General features: G+C 36.5%; 1 protein-coding gene across 1 annotated transcript in view; it reads right to left on the minus strand.

Annotated features, from left to right (window-relative positions):
- Window positions 1-457: 457 nt before the first annotated feature.
- Window positions 458-24,072, minus strand: part of BRWD3 (bromodomain and WD repeat domain containing 3) — a 115,412-nt gene continuing 91,797 nt past the window's right edge. Inside the window, exons 32-36 of the mRNA XM_051967762.1 lie at window positions 21,934-22,086; window positions 20,988-21,151; window positions 11,735-11,832; window positions 11,026-11,181; window positions 458-7,610 (exon numbers count right to left, since the gene is read on the minus strand). Coding sequence (XP_051823722.1) covers window positions 6,877-7,610; window positions 11,026-11,181; window positions 11,735-11,832; window positions 20,988-21,151; window positions 21,934-22,086 — 1,305 coding nt within the window. The 3' untranslated portion in view covers window positions 458-6,876. The remainder of the gene's footprint in view (window positions 7,611-11,025; window positions 11,182-11,734; window positions 11,833-20,987; window positions 21,152-21,933; window positions 22,087-24,072) is intronic.

The following is a 24,072-nucleotide window of genomic DNA, read 5'->3' on the forward strand; positions in this document are numbered from 1 at the left end:
CTTTCTGAAGAACTCCAGTAAAGGAGGCCCTCATCTCCTCAAGCAAATACTTGTGCAGATAGCTTTTTTTCTTACCAAGTTCTTCTCTACTATATCTGTCAAACCTCAGTCTGCCTCTCTTCAGCTTCTACCCATTCCTCCTGTCAGCACTTAAAAAAACAATACTTCAGCACTGTATTTTTTGGTTGTATTTAGCTTTAAAAATAATAATAATAATTTTATGCAGGAATAAGAGTGCCACAGAGCACAAAAACCACCCAGGTGGAAATCAGCTTTCTAAAAACTTGGGAGACCTTGAAGATGATATGCCAAGTCAATATTTAGAATTCAGTACACATCTTGAAGATGAAAAGACAAATTCCAAAATTGCTGGAAGTAAATTCAATCGAACGGGATACCGAATGGGACTACTCTGCAAAGAGACTTATCGTCGCCAATTAACAAAGCGATACAAAAATCAAATCCAAAGCAAGAGTTTTATCTTTTTTATTAAGACAGCTGGAAAACGATAACATCTCAAATTACATAAGTGAACTCCCCCCAAAATTTACAGATTTACATGTTTATAATACAAACACTAACAGCTCATTGCATATAAATATTACATTTGGTCTGCCATCATTGGGTGGCATTAAAAATCCCTGAAGTATATTTATTTAAAGGGACCTGAGATTGAGGCTGTAAATATATGGGCATAAATATCCCTTGAAAATCAACACCCAAACTAAATGTCTTAGTTCAATCTGTTTTTGTGCATTTTTGGTGGCCTGCTTTAAACTGTCAGGAACACATAAAATTTTAAGAGGTTAGACAGTACTTAAACTTTGTTCTGAGCTCAAGTGGAAAAAAACAAACAAACAAACAAAAAACCAAAACCAAAACCAAAAACACAAATGAAGTCCAAAGTGATCTTGCCCAATCAATACTGCTGCAAAGAATATATTATTTTTTCCTAATGAGAAACAATATAGGAAAAATTTTAAGACCCAAGGAAATTTGAAAAAATGTTTCTGTAATGTGTCAAATGGAATTTTTAACCTAATAAAAACAAACAGCTTCGTTTTTTTTTTAAACCCTCCCAATCCTATCAGCTAAAGGCCATTGTCATAGCCACTGGGGGTGCCAGAAAGAGATGGGTGATAAGATTTCTTAAAACAGTTTATTTCTTGAATTTTGTATAACAGAAAGGAAATGCGTAAGTGTAGTCCGATCCTTGGCCAGCCAAATAATCTTGAAGCCAGTGAAGTAAGTTCTGGGCACTGGGAGGGAAGTACATGGCTAAACACAGAAGGTAAGGAACTAGGCTGAAAAGTCCCTATTAGCTGACAGAGTGATAGCTCCTTCAGCTTCTGGCTCATGGTCACCCCCACCCCCCTCTATCCCTCCCAATCCCACCCAACACCACAAACTTTCCACCCTTTGCCCTCCCCACACATTTTAGTAAAGCACCACTTAAAATATTACAGTTAAGACTGCAGGCAATTCTGCCCAAAAAAAAAAATCAAAAATTTCAGGGCTTTGTGGCTCAACTAGAAAATCTTGTTGTGAGCCAGAGGAGGGTCTGAAACATCTCAGTCTTGAGGTCTAAAACACTTAAAAAGTGTTGAGACCAAAGTTTCTAAAGTTGACATTTCAACACAGCGAGCCGCCCAGATTTCAAGTGTAAACATCAGATTTACCACCACTAAAAGTGACCCCAAACGTATTAGCAGTAACTATTTCCAAGTGAAGGAGAATCCTTCATTCTTAGATAGCAGGAGGCTCCTTATGTCTCTCAGGTAAACAACATTTTTAAAACATTCTATGGCAGAGAAAGAACCAAAAAAAAAAAAAAAAAAAAAAAAGTAAACGCCAAGAAATGACATCTTTCTAACTATTCAAGTTCCCATCTGGACCTACAGTGAGAAATTCCCAGTGTTATCTGCCATCTTCTTGACGCTTTGCTACCGACTCTCCTCATAACCATGAGTTAAGGCATAAAGTAGCAAGAGTGCATTTTGGCAGTGAGTTAGTCCAGTATTTCCCCCCTCAAAGAGTTTCTAAAGAAAGTGTTCCTTTAACCAGTTTTGTTTTGTTTTGTTTTGAAAGCGAAGTCTCATTAGCTTGGCTTCCTCACTGAAATTTTAGTTTCATAGACCCTTTTATTCATAAAACAATATATCAATTACTTCAGGGTCATTTCCCTTCTCAAAACATGGACCCTAAGGACCAGATCACTGTACTATTAAATACTACGTAGGGGCTTACAAAGGAACAGAGTGATAAAACACAGGACCAAAGAAGTCATTTCCTGATTGCCATCACCACACACTATTGGTTAAGAATTCGAATTTTTAGTACCTCCTAATAGCTAATATCTGTTTATATAGAATTGTAAAAATATTTCCCAACCTAGATTTCTAAGGAGTCTGCTATCCTTCAATTTTGCTTTCTAGAAAGTACTAATCATTCTCTTCTTAATCCACGAAGGTCTCCTTCTCTAGGTTTAAGTTAAGTGTTACAATAACAAGTGAGTATATAGTTAGGAAGACAAACACACCTTATTTAATTCTAAGCTGTAGAGAATTTCTATTTACACAATTGCCAGTCCTGCTGACTTGTGCTAATGTAGGTAGCAGTTTTATATCACAGAAAGTGAAATAAAGAAACTGGGCATGAGAACACCAAGAAGATGGTGGGAAGAGGGGAGGGGGGGGAGAGGAAAGGAGGAGATTAAGAACACAGATAAAAAAACAAATATTAGGGAGATCTGAGTGTCACTTATATGGCATAAATGTAGCACCTGGAAAAATGGCTTTAATCTTTATACTGGCATCAAAAAAAATTTTGTAACATGGAAATAATCACTTTCGTGTCAAATAAAAAAAAATAAAGGAAAGAGCATGAAAAATCTCCCAAGATGTTTTTCAAAGCAAAAATTCTTTGGAAAGATGTTGCAAGATTCTGTTTCCATTTTGACAGTTCTTCAGGTATCATAAAATGTCACTTGATTAACAGTCAAAAATGGATCTTAAATATCAAAAAATGTGATCTTTCCTAAATAGTGTAAATTTCAAAAATCAAAACAGTGATGATCATTTAACATTCCAATAATAAATAACTAATTATAGTTAACTTGAGATGTTTTAAAAATTGTGCAAAAATCCCAAAGTCTTAAGTGAGCACCTGTTGATAAAACTGCATGAACTCATTGTCAAGATACGCAAAACCAGCAAAAGGTACCCTCAATTTACCATCGAAGCCAGAATAATATACTTGTGAAAAGGCTCAAAAGAACAAAATTTAACAATATCATCCAATTTCGATAAAGCTACATGGGAAGTGAGCCTACAGAAAACTTTAAAAAAAAAGAGAGAAAGAAAAAGGAGGAGGAGGAGGTGTGAAGTGAAACAAGTTCTACTAAATTCTGAACGTGCTTTGGGAGAAGGGGTGGGAGAAAAGAAAATTCCAAATGTGGACATTTTGTTTAAGACCCCAGTTTTACAGAACAAGTTCTATGATTTCTATTCATTAGGTTAACCTACACTTCCAGGATGGATGGGAGCAGTAATACAAAATCTTCAGGGAAGGAAAAAAGGAGAGGAAAAAAAGAGGGAAAAAAAAGGTCAGTAAATTAAGGTTCAACAGAGGCATCTGATGTGTACCTAAACTGGATTGACAGCAGTTAAGTCAGGAACAGTAGGAGAGATGCAAGAATTGGATAACCATGGAATAAGTTCCTTTTCCTGTCTGAGTAACAAAAGGTGTGAAGATTTGGGGGAAATATAAATGCATTAAAAATGCAAAAACTAACCAGGATGGTGGGGTTTGGGGAAAACAGTTCTTACCGCTGGAAAAAAGAACCCCAAAAGAAACCCCAATACACCTTCCAGACCCAAACACTCAAACCATTTTTGTTTTAAATTTACTCATCGCGAGACTCTTAAAAGCATTAATATGATGGAAGCCCATAGGCTGGCTAGCATCTCTGCTAAACCACTTATAATCTACAATATAAAGACCAAGCTCACGACATGTGTACATAAATACCTTATTGGAGCTAAAAAGAAGTGGTCTTGCCTAGGGATGAAAAATGCTATGTCCATCTCCCCCCCTCCTTTCTCTCAATTAATCTCTCCTGCTTTACTTTTCCTAGGGCCCAAAGTCTAGCTTAAATAAATGGGCTCTGAGAAAAAAGTGGGAATGACAAGGTAATGAAAAGTTTAAAAAACTCTACACAGCATCCTATGAGACTTTCAAAAATACTATCTAAATCGGAAACCAAAAATTCAGATATGAACATAAAGACTCCTCCAAACTGAGGCTATTTTCATGCATCCAGAAGGTCTGCATGCAAACGGATGTTTTGCAGTCAACAAAGACTGCTTTGCTCTGGCACAAGCTTCTGTCTTGTTCTTACCATTCCAACCCAGAAGATTAAGACTCACACTTGAGCCAAATGCTGCTTCACTATTAACTTCACAGTATTTCAAAAGACATAAACTAAACTCTTCAAAGAAAACACAGTTCACCTTATCAAAACGATCTCACATCAAGAAAAATGTCTTGGGGACTAAACAAATTTCTCTTTTTTGAAATAAATAAATAATGCTTAAACTAGCTAAGATTAACATAAATGGCAATTCTACTACAGCTGAATAGAGGAATGTAAAAATTATGCTAAGAACCTCGGATGGTATGTATTAGAGTGTGCATACTAACTGAAGTGTATCCATGTTACACTGTTTACTGGAAAGTCCAGGAAAAGAATAGCACAAACTCTTCCAAGTGCATAAAAGAGGAGTGACTGAAATAGTGCACATAGGCAAAGATCCATGTGAAGACCAAGATTGCAAAAGAAATCTTGAATTCACGCCTAGAATGGAGTTTGGAATCAGTGAAGAAAACAACAGAAAGGTAGCAGTGACATTTACCGTACCAAAAAGCAAAGTTAGTGCCATTAACGTTTCACAATAACACTTCTGTTAAGCCCAAACATCATTTGTATGACAAAACAAAATAGGCTCAAGGATGTCAGGCCAGGATGTCCTCCTCCATTTCATTTGCCCAAAGTTTCATGCCTGTGTGTGTATCGTGTGTGGATGTATACACTCCTTCCTTTACTTTTGATGGAATTATCAAAAATTAAAGCATCCAAAAGCATGGAATGATTTGTAGGTAGCTTTGTAATTAAGTACTGATTTAGGATGGCTGAATGAATCAACCGCTTCAAGGCTGATCCCGTTAAGTAATGGTCAAGTCCAAGAAATCTGCTACTACTAGCTGAATCGGAGCCGATTTTCTTCATTCCATCACAATCAATACCTGCTACTCGATGAGTGCGAATGTCTCAAATTCAAGAAATAAAACAAGTCTTTTGACCCAAACTTTCTTATGGCACCATATGTAAATTCTATTGCTGTGAACATGAGCACGAGAGTTTTCAAGTCTTTCCCTATCCCCGGGAAGTCATAGATCAAAACATCAGTATAGAGTGCAACAACAGGTCCTTTTCTAAAAGACTGTAACAGAAGAGCCCTTTTTTAAAAAACAGTATGAACAGAAGCTACAAAAGTTGACCCCAAATATTAGTCAGTTAGGACATCACAGCGCAAACTAGATGTTAAAAGTTTCAAGATCTGAATGAAAACCAAAGCCACATCTATTAAATAGTAAGTAGTAGCAGAGACATAGAAAACAACAGCCCAATATACTACTTACACAGACAAGTTCTAATATAAGCTAAGGTAGAGTACACAAGGCTTGTGGAATTTTGACAATTACTGCTATTAAAGTCAGAGCCAATAGGATCGTAGACAACCTTTTGGCTTATCATTTGTGAGCAAAGCATTTCTAATGATTGGCTACTTCTAATTTCTTCTTAGTAATGCAGAACTGCATCTATTTTCTTTTAGGTTTCCAGTAGTTGTAGTTTATGAGAGGTAGCTGAGCTACTGTATTCAGAGAACTTACTCTGTGCAGATGAGGAATTTTTCACCTTTAGCTACACAATGTCTAATGCATTAAAATATAAGAAAAAGAAAATAGATGCAAGTAACTTTTGCATTTGGCACCTTTTGTCTAGATTTTGATACTTCTCAAGTATTGTTTTTTTTTTTTTTAAATAAAGTTAATGCACACATCAGGACACACCACAGCAAAGATTTGCTACATATTTACAAGGCACCAACCCTTTTCTCACTTTTAAACATGAAGAACCAATGAAAATCATATCAAGATTCTCCCCCCCCCCAGCTCCCCACCTTCTCTCTCGCTCAGGTCCCCTCCCCTTCCCCCTCCCCCCAAAAACCTGTCGTATAAATATACTTCAGCTCAGTACAATTTGTGAAAGTTTGGCCTGGGATGATTAAAATAATCCAGATCCTTCTTACAATATAGAAACTGTAAACATTTTATAGCTGCCTTTTAGGATTGCTGTATTGTGCAAAAGTTATCATTATTACTGTGTATAGGAATCAAAATGGTAAAAAAAAAAAACAAAACAAAACAAAACAAAAAACAAACTATATAAAAACTCTGTAAGAAGGTGCTGTAATTTCTATAATACAAAACCAAAAAAGGGCGATTTCCTTTTTGTGATAAAAATGTCATGCTACTGTAGAGAAGCCAGAAGCTCCTTTAACATAGTAAATATGTAGTGTGTGGGGGGAGCAGAATTTCTTTACTTTAAGGCCTAATGAGTAAGGCTTGCAGGGAAAATTGAAGTGTGGAGAGCTCGAGTCTCAAAACAAACTTATACTGGCATAATGAAAAAGCACCACTGGAAGGAAGCAGAAAATCCCCACACAATTTGCTTGGTAGATTTGCCTGGTATATTCCCTGTAGGAGAAGGCCATTGGGATGTGATTTTTAAAAATTTACCTAAAGGTTCATTTACTAATAATTCCATCCCATGAGATGACTGACCCGGGCCTTCTCTGTCATTTTACGTACTCTGCCAGATCTGGACGTACCAAGATTCAATGGATCTTCAGCGGGAACAAAGCTGTCATTGTCGGAATCGTCATTATACAAAACAGTTCTTCTGCCTTGGTTTCTTGTTTTAATTCGGGGCAGTCTACTAAATCGAACTGACAACATGTTGTCAAATTCATCATCCGCAACGTGTAAACGTTTGGCTCTAGAGCTTCCTCTTGAGATTCCTCTCCCTCTTCCTCTCCCCCTTGCGCCATTTCCTCTTCCTCGACTTCCACGACCTCTGTTTCCTCTTCCTCTTCCTCCTCTGCTCCACCGGCCCCATCTGCCCCATCTACCACCTCTTTCTGCATTTCCTCTGGTCTTCCACGGTCTCTTTCCACTGGCAAGATTCTTTCTGAGCTTTCTTTTAGGTCTGGTACGAATGACTTTGCTGTAGTCGTGGTCTCCCTCTACATAATCACGGTCCGTTCTGGAACTTGAATCGGAGTCCGTATCAGAGCAACACGAACTTTCAGAACTGGAATTAGACTCCCCACTCTCTGATGAAGATGAACATGCTCTCTCTCGTCTTTCTTTCTTCTGTCCTTCATCATGGCTTTCATCATCTTCTGATGTAATAATTAATTTTCTCTTCACTCCTTTTTGGTGTTGTTCTCCATCGCCATTTGTAAGGGGCTCGGCAAGGGACTGATCTAAAACAGGAAGGATGATTTTTAAAGGTTAAGATGGAGTTTGCAAAGATGGCTCAAAACTGAGCTAAGAAGAAATGAAAGAGGGGCAGCTAGGTGACACAGTGGATAGAGCACCAGCCCTGAAGTCAGGAGGACCCGAGTTAAGTCTGGCCTCAGACACTTACTACTTTCCTAGCTATGTGACTCTGGGCAAGTCACTTAACCCCAATTGCCTCAGCAAAAAAAGGAAATTTTTTAAAATGAAATATACAAGGGATCTTATATACCTTAATAGCAAATAGGCATATTAAATTCATCTTGCTTTTACAACCCAGAAAAAAATATATGGTCTTCAAAAAATTCTTTGGGGGGAAAAAAACTACTTTAAAGACTCAGTTTCTATTTACAAAGGCCTTATTTAATTAATCTCTTAATTTAAAGTCTGCATAGAAAACAAAACTACTCTTTCCCAAAAGGTTAACATGAAAAAAAGTGTATCAGCTAGTCTTCAGTAAAACCAAAAGGGAGAAATTTGGGGTTGTGCGAGTATCTATGTGTGTACATATGTGCACACAAATCATTCCATGTACTTGTTAAGAGATTTCCTATCACATGAGCATTTCTCAGAACTCATTGCCATGGGATTCTTGATCAGATCAGGAAAACTTTCCTTTCTACCCAATCCCATGCAGCACCCTAATACCATTCTTTTGTCTTACTAACAAATTATAACCCGTACCAAGATAGAGATAATGTGCTAATCATCTCCCTGCAGCATCTACCGTGTTCTTTTGTAGTTAATAAGTCTGAAGGAATGAGGGAAACTTTTGCAAAGACTGCATGAATCTGTCTAACATAGTGCCGGCCACGGAGTGAGCATGTAAAAGTTTGGGGATGCAAATAAAGGGGAAAAGGAAGTTCCTGCCCTCAAGCTCCATGTCTCAATACACCACAAATCCATATGGTGTGAAGAGAAGAGTCATCTCAGAAAGAATGGGGAAAGCGTTCCTGGAGAAGGCAGAATTTGAACAGTCTTGAAGGAAGCCAGAGAAGCTTTAGAAGCAGGAAGAAGACTCGAGAAAAGCCAAAGAAAAGGTAGGAAGCACAAAAAGGCCAGTAGTGCTACATCGGAGAATATATATGTGAAAACTGGAGAAGCAGGAAGAGGCTGTGTTGTGGGCGCTGCACCAGACAAATGAGATTGTGTATTTGATTCCCGAGGTAACGGGGAGCCACTGGGGTTTGCTGCATAGGGAGCTCAGATGATCAGGCTTGATCTTCAGGAAAAACATTTTGGGAGCTGAGCAGAGAAGGAGGGAGTGGAGTGAGGAGAACCTTAAGGATGGCAGCCCCACCAGCAGGCTACTACAATTGTCCAGGCATGAGGTGATAGAGCCTGTACCAGGGCAAGGGCGGTGTTAGAGAAGAAAAGGGGAGATGGCATAAAAGTACAAATGACAGGACTTGGTAACAGAACGAATACCGATGGGATGAATATAAGCGAGAATAAAGATGGAAGTGCGAGAGTCTGAGTGACCACAAGGATGTAGGGGATATCTTGACCACAACACTGAATGTTTAGAGGTAAAAGAAAATAGGTTCAGTTTGGGACACGTTGAATTGAAGATGTCTACAGGATATTCAGTCGGAGATATCCAAAAGACAGTCGGATGGAGGTGCCGACAAAGATTGGGCTTGGATATATAGACGTCAGGTCACCAGCAAAGAGATTATAAAAGGAATCCATGAGAGCTGATGAGATTACCACGTGGGTAAAGAGGAAGAAGAGTCCAGACAGGGGTCACCCAGGGTTAACAGACAGGATGTGCATGAAGTTCAAGCAATGGAGACTGGGAAGGAGCCAGCAGAGAGGCAAGCAGAGCACAGCATCACGAAAGCAGAGAGGAGAGACTATTCAGGAAAAGGGAACAACCAACAGTGGCAGAGGCAGCAAAGAGGTCAAGACATACAAGGACTGAGAAAGATGACATTTGCCATTTAAGAGACCCCCTTCCCTAACTACAGAGAACGCCAAATAGAGAGAGAGAGAGAGAGAGAGAGAGAGAGAGAGAGAAGGGCTTGATTTTATAGGACTTTTTCCTAAGTTTAGCTATGAATGAAAGGAGAAAAACAAGGTAAGAGCTGGGGAGTGATGATGGGATTGAGGAAGAGTATTTTAGGAACGAGGAAGGGAGCAGTTTGTAGACAGCACCGAGGCGGCCAATTTACAGGGCAAGAAGAATGGTGGTACCAGAGGGTGCAACTTGGAAAAGAGGACATGGAAAGAGTGCACATGGAGACATTTGCCTTGGCAAAAGGAAAGAAAGGCCCTCTCTTCACATGAGATAGGTAAAGGAGGAGAGAGTAGAGAGAGACATCTGAGATGAAAGAGGAGAGGAAAAGAAAGAGCTCTTAGTAAATGGCTTCATTTTTCCCCCCAGATTAGAATAAGGCCAGGTTCTCGCTATAAGTGAGTTTAAAAAGGCTGAAAACTTTTGACAAGAATTACTGTGGGGAGTGAAATATTGAGTCATTTTAGGGAGGTGTAAAAGGATTACTTTACTACAGTGAGGACCCATCCAAGATCCACTAAGTGGATCAATTCAACAACTTCATAATTGCTCTCGCTGCTCAGCATTGTATCAACAGAAAAAGAGCCTATGAGAATTTCAATAAATTAAATACTCTTGCATGGGTTTAGAAGACATATTAAATGTATAATGAGTGGCAGCCTGCTCCTTTTCATCTCCTTTAAAAAAAAATTCTTTGTTATACAGAAGGACAGTCCGTTATGTAGAAGAAAGGAAGAAGAAGAGACACTGGGAGAACCGGAGGCAATGGAAAAGTTAATAGTAAATTAGAAACAAACAAAAACTACAAAACAATACGTGGATATGAATGGTGGAGGGAAAGCCAAAGAAACTTTGAGATTATAGGTATGGGAGGATGAAGAAAGAAGGTGACATGGAAAGAAATAATGAAAACAATAGAAGGGGCAGATTTAGGGAGAAAGAAAAAAGATTAGATACAGTTTGAATATGTTCAATTTGAGGTGCTCGTGTAAGAACAAAGTCTTATAGGTAGCTCGATATGAAAAAAAGGACAACTAGATACTTTATCCAAATTATTCAGGCTGGCAATTAAAGGGAAACACCATAAATTTAGATTCCCTTTTTTTAAAAAAGAAAGAAAAAAATCTAGTTTTTATACTTTAAATATAATAGTTCTTAAATGACTTATCTGTTACTTAAAAAGAAAGACTGTAAAAGTCAATCAAATTAAATTATCAACAAGTATTTATTAAACAGCTCCATAGCTAGAATAGGGAAGGAGAGAGGGAGGAAGTAAGGAAAAAAAGAGTCCAGTCCCTGTTCTTGAAAAGCTTACATCCTACTGAAAGGCATCAAAAGAAATTATCGATTTATTTATTTCCTACCTCTTTCAGCTGATGTAACTTTACTCTGGGATGATGTACTTTTGCTTGGAGCAGTACTATTTTCATTTTGGCTTTGTACATTTGGATTGGAAGAACTTTGTCCCTCAGTAGCTTCATCAATTACATATCCACCAGGATCATCACCAGGCTCTGAAACTTCAATTTCAAAGAGACAGCACTGAATAACAGATCTATACTGTAATTTGGGACCTGAAAATATGGCTCGTTTGGCTATACTATGTTAGAATTGAAAACGGCAAAGTTCAAAACTTGATTACGATTATAGTGAACATCAACTTGTTCTAGGAGCTTTTGGTCAACGGGATCTATGACAGCATACTGGAGGAGCCATACACACCCACCATTTCATTTTTTCATGTTTCAGAATGAGTTCAAATTATATATGACCATATAACAGCAACAGATACATGGCGGTTAAGTTTAAATCACGTAGTCTGCACAAAATCCCAGATTTGGGAGTGGACCCACAAACGACTAGAGATATGATCTAGTCAGAAAACCTCATTTCTAGGGGCAACATCATTGGCTGGCCTCTCATTTGCTAACACACAACAAAGCATTTCAGGTTTCAAGGCCACTAATTCAGAGCTCCTACAGGTGAGAGGCAAAAATGGAGGTACAAAAGACAGCAGAATGAACTTTTAAGACAAGCGTCTAACAGAGGCAATAAACAAATGAGCATATTTACCATGAGATGAGACAGAAGAACTCGTCCGGGTCAAAGGGAGGGAGGTATTTGGGTCACTTTGAGACTCTGTCTTCACTTGTTTCTTTTTCCCTTTTGGACTAAAAAAAAGAATGTTCAATCATAAGTAGATAGGCTATGTTAAAAACCAATTTACAATATGAAACAAGATATTTTTATGATGAGGTCATTTAGAAGATATCCCCAAACAACAACACATTAGCAAAATTTATTCCTCCAAGTTTTATTGAATTGTTAACAGATCCCAATAAGAAACAAAGGAATAATAATAGCTAGCATTTACATGACACTCAAAGGTTTAAAAAGCACTTTCCCTATTTCAATCATTTGATTCTCACAACAATCCTGTGAGGTAGAATTCATTTTACTGAGCCCACTTTTAGATATGGACACTGAGGATGAGAGAAGCTCATTGAGCTTCAGATTAAATTCCTAAGGTAGGACAGAAACGTTGATCATCCCTGACTCTAATTCCAACACTAGCCATTGTGCTTTCTAAGCTAAATTATCAGTGAATTATTTTAAATGGATCCATACCTATGGACTACCTACTCTATCCATTCCACAGAATTCCAGATAAATCTGTCAATGCCATTCAGGAAGCTGAATAAAAAGAATATGCATATAAAACTGCTTTGAAATGTATAAAGCATATGGAAGGATGGACCAGGCAAGGCCGCAGAATTGAAAGAAGCAGTATTGGCCAAACCACTAAGAACTGATCATTCCCAAAAGATTTAGAAAATGTACCAGACCAAATGCTAATTAGGAAACTCAAGGGGGAAGAGGGGAGGCTAAGTAAATCAGTTTCCCAGTAGAGAAATAGAGAAAGGTCTGTGCACATTGGAGATGGGCTTTAGGACAAATTTTCAAGGAATTCTTCCAGCATGAGAAATCAACAAGGGCTTGTAGCTGTGAGACAAAGGAGGTCCCACGTACCAGAAAGAAAGGTGCACAGAGGGACCTGATTTTGGGCAGGTAACAGAAACAGATGTTAACTGGCAATTCTAAACCTTCATTAGCCTCTAGTTGGCCATTGATGGATGAATGCGGCAAAAATCTATCTATGTGAGCTTACTTAACTGGGTGAAATCAACAGCAATGTCATAATTGTACTGCTCAGATCAAAACTTGGGCTAGCAACTATCAGAACTTAGAAGAGAAAATCAACACCAAAACTTCTGCCTGTATTAGATCACTTGGGGATCGTGGGATTACTTAACATTCAATAGCTTAAGAAAGCAACAGAAAGATTCAAGAGGACACAAAAGTAGATTAAGTATGGCCCAGTCATTCCTGTTAGAAGTAAACAGGCACCAGACCTGGAGTCAGGAGGACTTGAGTGCAAATGCAGCCCCAGACACTTGCTAGCTATGTGAACCTAGGCAAGTCATTGAACCCTGACTGTCTTTAAAAAAAAAAAAAAAATGCAGAGAGCCTGGTCAGAACCCAACATGCAAAGACAGGAGATAAGACCAGAAGAATGAACAAGCAAAAAAAAAAAAAAAAAAGGAATCATATCATAAAGAACAATTATGGTGACACGGATGTTCAAAACACATAAAAGAGACAGACTCTTAAAAGAAAGACAGCTTGGATGTGAGTTCCCCTAGAATTCCTGAAAGATATGAAGCATTAGTTTTAAAATGATTTTCTAAATGAAACGAAGAGGTGCTATAGGGGGGAAAAAAGCCGGCTAAGAAACAAGAGTTTAAAAGAAAGAAGTGAAAAAAGATCAACAGCTTGGCCCAAGTTAAAAACTTGACCCAAGCAACAGAATGCTTAAAAATCAGAATGGATCAAAGAGAAGCCAATGAATCCCTAATGTGAGAAAAACAAAAAGAAAGCTAAAAGATTGAAAACACACCCTCCCTGCCAAAATAGAAGGTATTTAATGTAAAAAGTGACCTAGGAAACAGATCAAGGAGAGATTACCTAACAATCATTGCACTAGGAAGATGAAGCACAATCACTGGTAGCACAAAGGTGTAAAGTGAGCTCCTGTTCCAAAAAGATCTAGAAAAAATGTTACACTGAATCCTGATGAGGAAATTCAAGAAAAATTCCTTTTCCTGTCCAGATAGGCACAGGGAAAAAGAGGGAGTGAAGAACTTTGAGGACAAAGCATGTCAAGCAAAGATACCTCACAAAGAATGGCTGTGTACTACGTCAAATTCATGCCAGCGGACTTGGACACAAAACGGGAGACAGTCTGCCCAATACTCATTCTCAGGTCAAAGATGCAAGGCGGAATGAGGAGGGGATCTGTACCCAGTATTTGTTCAGAATAAGTCCTAGGCTGTGTATCAAGGGAAGCTAGGAAGCTCAATGGATAAAGAGCTGGGCCTGGAACCAGGAAGCCTCAGATAGCTGCTGGCTGCATAATCCTGGGCAAATCACATAACCTCTGTTTCAGTTCTCTTCTTTGTAAAACAGGTATAATATTAGCACCTACTTCTCAAGGTTATTGTGAAGATCAAATGATGTAATATTTGTAAGGGGCTTAGCATAACACCTGGCACACAGGAGATGTTCCGTTAGCTACTTATTTTTACTATTAGTAGAAGGCTCACTACACCATCAAGAGAGGACTACTTTCACAAACAAACAGGTTGTTCCGACTGCAGGTCCACTAATCTATCCACTGTACCACCAACCAGCCACAGAATTCATTTTTTATAAATTTTCACTCCAGTACGTTTCAAAACATTTAAATGATCGTGTCTCAGGTGTATATAAAGAAATGAGACCATTAAAGGGAAAAGCAGGAGAAAAATGAGCACTATGGAAGAAAGAATTGGAAAGGGACTTAATAATACTTTAGCAAAAGAGGCATAAATCCTGCATTCAACAAACTCTAAAAACCAGAAAAGACTAAATAGAAGCCAAGGAGGATTTGATAAGAAATATCAAAACAAAGTCCAAGGAATGAAAAAAAATATATATATAAGAAAATGTGACTGAAGACAACGGAACCAGAAAACATGAAGAAAAAAATTTCAGAATCTCAGGAGTAGCTCAAAAAATCTCCCTTCTGCTCCCCCCCCCAAAAAAAGGAAAGGGGGGGAAAAATTTACTTCCAAAAACATCTCCCAGGAAGATTATGGCCCCAATCTAGAGCTTTCAGATCAAAGAATCAATACTGCAAGCAGACAGAAAGAGAATTCAAGTACTGAGGACCAGACACAGTTTAGAACCACCATTATGAAGCAGTGGAGCATTTTGAATACAATGGAGCAGAGTTTTGAAAAAGATAGGTTAGTCAATAATCCTTTAACTAGCTAAAACTATAATCTTGGGGTGGAAGAGAGAAAAGAAAACAACCTTTAATGAAACTGAAAACTTCTAGGCACTTGAAGAGACCATAGAGATGTAAAAATCCTAAGATTTCAAAAACCTCGCGAGTAGAGAGAGAAAAAAAAAAGATAAACACGAATGAACAATCACAAAAGACTACACAAGGATAAACGGCTGATATTTAAATAAGGGTAAGATGTTACATGTTACCCCTCGAAACCCTATTCTTATCAGAGGTCAAAGAGAGTCTACTTAGATAAGACAGGTAAGTGGTCCTGTTATGTCATAATCTTAAGAGAAGGGAAGAGGAAAACACTAGGGATGGCTGGGGTGAAGGGAAAGGAAGGAAAATTCTCTCTCAAACAAGATGTAGAAGTATCTAGGAAAAAAAACAAGGAAAAAGGGGGTAGGACCCTTCTAATAATTGCAACACCACCCTCATTTAAACTAGTCAAAGGAGAGAACGCACATTGTGACACAGGGAAGAAATGCTGGAAGAAATGATGAACAGATCATGTCACACAGACCTGGGAAGACTTGTATGAACGCATGAAGGACTGAAGTGAACAGCAGATAACAACGAAACAATATGGCAAAGATGTAAAATTTTGAATTTTGAATTTCAATACAATAAGGTCCAATTACAATTCGAGAGGAACCGATGATTAAACATGCTCTTGACAGAAAGATGGATTCAGAATGCAAAATGATGCCTATTTTTTAATATAAGCAATGCTGAATTTTTCTTTATGCTATACATCTTTTTAATGTAGATTTCATTTTTGTTTTTATTTTGTTTTCAACTAGAAGGTTGGAAAAGAAGAAAAAGTTGTTCTTTGTTCCTTGAAAAAAAATAAAACTTAAAACCAAAAAGAAATCTTAAAAGAAGACAGAAAAAACCCAGCAGTCAATCGCTTTCTTATAGCAACTTCAAAATGAAACTTTCTAGGAACATCATAGTCAAAATCCAACGACAGCTCAAAGAAAAATTACTGCAACCATCCAGAAAGAAAGAAGTCCAATTACAAGGAGTTACAGTCAAGACCATGTATCATGTAGAAGCAACCATTATGAAGGAGAAGAAAGCCTGAAATATAAGATACAGACTTATGACGAAGAATTAACTTTAACTGGAAGGCCAACATCTAATCCTACAAAGAGAGAAATGGATCTTTAATAAAACAGATGGATTTTCTAGCCATGGCAGACTTTAAAAAAAAAAAAAAAAAAAAAAAAAAAAAAAAAACCAAACTGACTAGAAACTCTTGAGATATGAGCAAGCAATCAAAAGAGACTAAACAATGATTAGTGATTAACATTTGCATATGGGAAGATACTACACATGCCCCCTCAGAACCCTAATATATCCTGATAGTTGTAGAGGAAATTGAGACAGGGAACCATTTTTCTATGTTTTCAGGATCTTAAAAGAAGGAAGAAAAGGGAGGGGAAATGGAATACACAGGAGGAGAAAATACAAGAGCTGGGTAATTATCTCAAATAATTGGAGTATGCTAGTGGAAAAATGTACAATCAAGAAGGAATGGATAAGAGAACAGGTGACACTTGAAATGATCAGATGAGAGAAGAACAGTTGGATGCAGAAATACATTTCAAACAACAGAGAAAAAGAGGAACAGGAAGCAAAAAAGAAAATTAGAGGAAGAATTAGTTCTAAGCCAAAAAAAAATCTCTCGATGAAGCTTTTTTCAGGAATACATCATGTAAGGACGTTTTAAAATAAAGAACAAGAATATGTGAGTGGGTTCCAAAGAGAGCAAGAGGGCAGAAGGCTAAAGAAAGCTCTGGCGTGGAACACACATCTCAATCTCTACCCTCTTCTTTATAAAGGAGTGACAAAAAATAAAAAGGAAAGAATAAAAAGAGGATGGAAGGGAAATATATATTTCCTAATTCTGTGAATGAGATGATCTCACCCATAAAGAAAAAAGAAAAGATCACAAAATATCATCCAACAATATATTGTTTGCATGAAACACACTTGAAAGAAAGAAGCACAAAAAATTAAAATAAGGGAAAAAAGTTCATGTTTCAGCTAAAAGTTTTAAAAAGGCAAAAAGGTACAATCATGATCTCAGAAAAGACAATTAAGAAAATAAAGTTAACATATGCTTTTCAACTTAGATTAACTCTGCCACCCTAGTGTGCCCGCCTCATCCCACCCACCAAAAAAGGGGTTTAAAAAGGCTGAACAGAATTTCCTAAGAAGTAGATGTGACAGTACTCTGGTCATCATTGCATTGGAATAAAAAGGAATATACATAACTTAGCTGTGCATGGAACCTGTATAAAAATGACCATGTGTTACAGGATAATAATCTCACAAACAAGTGTAGAAAAATAGATAATGACTATGTAACAAAATTGTTGAGATGTGGTCAAGACGGTCCTTAGGGGAAATTTTCTCTCTCTTAATGCTTTCATCAATAGAAAAGAAAAAGAATAGCTCAACAAATGAGACAAGCAACTACACAAAAAGAGAAAATAACCCTAGAAAAACGAACAAATTTTAAAAGCCTAATTAGATACCAAAATAGCCATCTTGAAGATCAAAGATATTAACAAAATGGAAGGCAAAACCACCACTATTTAATATCAGGAGCTGCTACTGCTGTTGGTTCTTTTTGGTTTTTCTGTTGTGTTTTTTGTTTTTGAATTGGGGGGAGGGGGGCGCATGGCAGTACCCCACATGTGCACGTGCCAGGGCAGTGGGGTTATAAAGAAATATATCTGTGTTGTTATCCATAAAAATTTTTTAAGAGGAAATACCAAAAAAAATTTGATACCTAAACCAAGGGCAGTCAAAATAGAGAAAGAACATTCTACACAAATATACATAATGAATACAGATGCAAAAATTTTAAATAAAATACTAAGGGTGCTATAGCAAAATGTCACAAAGATTGTACACAATGACTAGTTTGGATTCATACCAAGAATTTAGGGTTGGTTTAATACTGAGAAAAGCAAAGAAGGAAAAAAATGGAAACAAGCATTTACTAAATGCTTACTATGTTCCAGGTACTTTGTAAAGATATTAATCATATTAATAACAAGAACAAAAATTCTATTATAGTAAGATGCAATACTCATTCCTAGGAAAAATACATGGTACGGCAATCATAGGATCTTTCTTTAATTACATACAATGGGAATAAAATCGAGTCTTTCCCAATAAGATCAAGATGACCATTATTACCAGTGCTATTTTATTTGATGTAGGGTTTAAAATGCTTTAGTTATATATTTAACATGTATTGGTCTACCTGCCACCTGGGGGAAGGGGTGGAGGGGAGGAAGGGAAAAATTGGAACAAAAGGTTTTGCAATTGTCAATGCTGAAAAATTACCCATGCATATATCTTGCTCTTTTTAAAAATGTTTTAATTATTAGAAAAAGAAACAGAATAAACATAGGCAAACAGAAAATAAAGTTATTTTGCTTTCTGCAGATGACACAATGGTTTACTCAGAAAACCATAGTGTCTAAAGAAACTAAAAATCAACAGAAGCAATACAGAAGCAATAACTTACAAATTTGCAGGATGGAAAATAAACCCCCATTAATCACAGTATTCTATATGTTATAAAGAAAACAACACTGGCAAGCCTATTGGAAAACTACATACTAAAATATCAATGAAGGGTCCAAGTAATTTAACTAAAATACAGCAGGAAGAGAAAAAAAGAAAAATTCCATTTAAAATAACTCTGTAATGTGTAAAAACCTTGTGAGCCTACATGCAAAGTCATGAATTTAACAGAGGCAGCCAGGTGGCGTGGTATATGGATAGAGCACTTCACCTGGAGTCAGGAAGACTTGAATCAAAAAAATCGATCTCAAAAAAGCCTCCTACTTGTTTGATCCTGGGCAAGTCATTTAACCTGTCGATTTCAGTTTCTTCAATGATAAGATGAGGATAATAATTACCCATATAACACAAGGCTGTTGTAAGGTTTAAATGAGATGAAATTTGCCTAGTTTTTACAAATCTTGATGTGTTTTAATACTATGAATGCTAGCTATTTATGACAAAACAAAGACAGAGCTAAATAATTAAAGACATTAATTGGTCAGGGGTAGACACCAAGTCAATATAATAAATTTTGACCACATGGCCTAAATTATTCTACTTATTCAGTCCCATACCAATTACATAGTCACAGGATTACTAAAAGCTATCTAAAAATAAGAAAACAGACCTGGAAGAATAAAAAGTCCAGACTTATAAGAGGAAAAAATGGGGGTGGGGAGAAGTGCAAAGCAAGTCAAATTATAAAGCATATTAGTAGTTTACTACAATAAGTAATAAAGGGATAAGAAAGCCAGAGAAGCAAATGAACCTAGTAGTCTAGTGATTGATAAACCTATAGATTCCATACACTGAGCTAAGAACATCATATGACAAAAATTGTTGGGAAAACAGATTCTGGCAGAAGCTAAGACTACAAAAATAGTTACATGACAGACATACATAGGGGAAGATTTATTTTTTTAAAAAAGTAAGGAAGAAATTATCTTTCAAAACTACAGATGGGGGAAGGGTTTCCGATCAAACAAAAAATGGATACGATGCCCACACGTGAGAAACAGTTTTGATCACAAAATTGCGTTGGAGAGTGAGATGAATTTCTGTTGACTGAAAATGATTGTAAGTAAGTTCATTGAAAGTAAGACATCATTTTCAGCCCTGAACCCTGTCCCAGAACAAATTCACAAAATATATTTTGGCAGGAAAAATAGCCTGGATTTGATTAAGTCATTCTTTTTAGGGTAAAATAGAATATCCCTAACTATATAAGAGAAAGTCACCATGATTGGACATCACCAATGCAACCGATTTGTGGGATTAAACTACTGACTAATGATTATTAAATAACTAATTATAAATAATAAATAAATAAATATTTTTGGTTGGTCACTTTTTATACTTGCTATGAAAGTCAGGGCTAGGCAAAGGAATTTCTGGTGTTATTAGTATAAGGAATTCTCAGCTGAAGAAATTCTGCCCAAATCAGGTAGATACCTTCTCTGTAACTAAATCTTAGAAAAGTCACCTGGAATTCAGGTATAGAATTCAAATAAAAAACTGACTTCTGTAGCTGCATGTGAAATTTGAAAATGACAAATGAGCATTACTTATGGAGTATTGTATCTTTCTAATTGTGTTAAACACTTCACACACTTCTGGTTTGTAATGCTAAGTGCTAAGAGTCACACTGGCAGAATAGGGCAAAGAGAGCAATTCTCATCACCACAAAACATTTCTTATCCATTGGACCACCTTTTCATATTCAAGTTCTCCTCGCACCCTAAGGATGAGCAAAGAAATAACTATAATTTCGTGTTAAATTCTTACTGAATATTACAGGCCTGTGGTCTACCCAGGCTTCTTTTGCACTGCACTATAAACACTTCTAATGCATCATTCCCCTCCCACTTTGGGCTTATTGTTCATTTTAAACTCAGTGTTTTTATAGAGATGATCTATTTAATTATCACAATAAATCAGTGAGATAGAATGAAAAATGCATGATCAATGATTTGCTCATGATCACACATTGATAAGAGTTCAATGGACATTCCAGGTCTCATAATTCCCAGGTCAGTTATCTGCTAACTAAACAGACCAAACACTGGGAACCATTACAAAACAATGGTCCTTTTATCCCTCAAACTACTATTTTAAAGAAACGACTTCCAAAACGACGATGATGTTAATAATAATGATATAATTTGATGACTGACGATGATGGTGATAGCACATAAGAGGAAAAAACCCTACAGTAAACACGTGGAGGAAAAGACAATAAAAAGCTGGGCAAAGAAGGAGCGAAGGACAGCAAAATTATTGGAGAGTTTGTTCTAAGTATAAAAGGGGTCATTAATGAAATGGAAAAAACAAGAGTACAATTACCTCGATGCTCTGCTACTATTTGGTGAACTACTGCTGCTTCGGATCCGTTTTCTGTACGGGGGCTGTTTCCTCTTCTGACACTGGATGGTAGATTTATAATCAGAGATTATATTTTTAATATGATTTTCAAATAAGGCAGATAAGCGAAGAGTCATGCTGTAGATCTGAAACCAGGAAACATAACTTAGTTCTATTAAAAAATAGAGTACGAAAATGCATAGAAACATCTGTATCATCATTCCAAACAAAACTTATATTCAACAGTCCTGAAATTTCACTCACCCAAATGATGAATTAACTACAGTAGAACTCATTTACATATGACTATTTGGTGAGAAAAACCATTGTTGAGAATTGACTCAATGTAAATGTGGTAGCAGTGGAGACTATATATAAATTGCCTATTTTGCTCAGACAGGGTATCGGGAAATACTGAATGCAATTAAAATGTTAAAAGTTCCAAAGAGTGTTTCATACCCAACTATGGAAATGAGGATAAAACAATCTACAGATCATAAAAATATTTTACTTATGCCATCTCCACAATACCAACCACCTTTCTCGCAAACAATATTTATCAAAAAATTAACACTGGCCTAATTTTTCACTTACTACTTACTATTGTCTTGACCTTTCTCTGATAGCCTGAGGTAAATATGCAAACATGAATAGGAGGCAAGTGAAAGGAAGACAAGTTAATTCAGTATTGCTTATATAACAAAAGTACCTTGGTGTGTAACATGCATGCTTATTATTAAACCCAGGTTTTAGTAGAGATATTTCAAGACACTAAACTAGTATATTCATAGTAGCACCTTTTTTAACTTTAAAAAAGTGATCAAAGATAACTGTTTAATACAAATGACTGGTTGCCTAAATGAGGTTCAAGGAATCTTTTTTTTTTACAAAATGGTTAAAATAATTATTCCATGAAGAATACTCATACCCTTGACTTTTTATTAGGAGTATAAGCTTTTGAGTTGGTGAATATTAGGCGAACATCCTTATAAAATTCCAAAGGACTGGCATAGTTTCCTGCTTCCAAAGTTTCTTTCACAGTGCTGAAGTCCATAGGAGTGTCTATAATATCTTGATAATCCTAAAAGTATTAATGTATGTTATCATATCTAAATCTTGGCAACAGTGTTCAACAATATACAAGAGAGAGGTTTGCTTAGTATAACGAGTAACTCTATAAGCTCCATTATGCTTTAGAAAGTACCACCCAAACCACCCTAGACTTCCCAACCTTTCAAAATCAAAACAACTATATCACAAAGTAGGGATGTCTGATGCGACTAAAACCCCTAGAAGTGAAAATAAGCTAAGAAGGGACCTTAGCCCTATTTCCATTCTGCAAAAGCACATGGCTATGCAAGGATTCAATAGAGAAGATCAATCCTTAAAAAAGTTTAATTTCCTTTGCTCTAGCCCTGAACAGTCTCCAGTGCAGAAAAAGGTTCTCTTGACAACCATCCCAGCCCTTTCCCAACCACAAAAAGGATTACTCTTCTCTAGAATGGAGTGACAGAACTAAATATTTTCAGGAATCTAGACTCTCATCACAAACTCCTCCTGTGTATAGGGTTATCACAATGGTTCAGAATTTGATTGGAATGTTTTTAAAGAAAATATTCTCTAATTGTTTCACCTTGAACTCTCCTTCTAGTATAAATAACTAGACCTATATGCCAACAAAGGGTTAAAGTAAAAAACCTTTAGTGATAAAGTCTCAAAATGAAATTTCTCTCTATCCATGCAGAATTATGAGACAATAAAACCAGCATATTCTCTGAAAAGAAATCAAATAACAGAAATTTTTAAAAATTCCTCTTTAGGAAAAAAAAAAAATTCCTCATTTTCTTCAAATGAGGGACTCAAAGAACCCAGAAGCAACTTCTGTTTGTTTAAGTCATTTTCTAAAAAGCTAATATCTATTCGGAATGGCTTTTTAGATAATCAATTCAGTCCAAAAACCAAATGTCAAAACGTGATAACTGAAAACCATAATGCAGAGCTTATCAAGGAAGGTGTTGAGCAGGTAAATGCTCGATCAGTCTGACCTTAGCGCCTCTCAACAAACAAATGCCTTGTGGAAATGGACAAGAGAAACTTGAAAGTAGAAATCCATTACATAAATGGCTTGTAACCTTTTCTGTGCAATTTTGTTTAAATGGCAAAGAAAGAAAAAGGACAGAAAAGCTGTTGGACACTTTTGTCAAATTAGAAAAAAAGTTCACTGTAATATGGGGAATAAAAATCAATTTTTTTAAGTTGGTTTTTTAAGTAGGTACTGAGCCTGTACCATAGGGAGAAGAGATTCTTTTGATGCAAATGCTACAATGGATTTCAGCATTTTTCTTCCTTGCTGCTGCTTATCCTAGGAGAACATAGAGCACATACTATGTACCCAGAATGCTATTACAAAAATATTAAATGCCAATAACGCAAGAGTTTCCAAATAAGAATACTATATTAGTATTAAAAAATAATCCTGAAATTTCCCTTTTTCATTATTCTTTGAAATTATCCCAGAAAAAGACAAAACCTCTCTATCCTTCAAAAAAACAAAGAATGAGATTTATCAATTGCTGTTTGCAAATGCCTTCTCTGAACTAAGGTGTTTTTTTCCAAAAACCAAAAAAAAAAAAAAAAAAAACCCAAAAAACCCAAAAAACATGTTGATAGAGGAAGACATCTTGGGAGTGATGAATTCAAGGCTGGGTCTGATCCAGGAGAGAGGCATGAATTTGCTCTTTAAAATATTTCCTTAACTATTTTAAAATAAGTGGTTACCTTTGTAACCTTACATATGTTTTTATGCATTTAGAAACATTTCCTTAACTATTTTAAAATAAGCGGTTACCTTCGTAATCTTACGTATGTTTTTATGCATTTAGAAACATTATTCTGAAAAGGGGTCCAAAGACTGCATCAGACTGCTTTTTAAAAAGCCAATAAAATAATATTAGAAATATATTCTAATGATCATTTCCTGTATAGTCTCTCCCTGCTAAAATAAAAAGTAGTGTTATCATTTCCTTGACTATTTTAGGGATTGCACCAAGTAAAAAGATCCAGTAAG

Source organism: Antechinus flavipes, chromosome X, assembly GCF_016432865.1.
Source record: "Antechinus flavipes isolate AdamAnt ecotype Samford, QLD, Australia chromosome X, AdamAnt_v2, whole genome shotgun sequence".
NCBI classification, from domain to species: domain Eukaryota; kingdom Metazoa; phylum Chordata; class Mammalia; order Dasyuromorphia; family Dasyuridae; genus Antechinus; species Antechinus flavipes.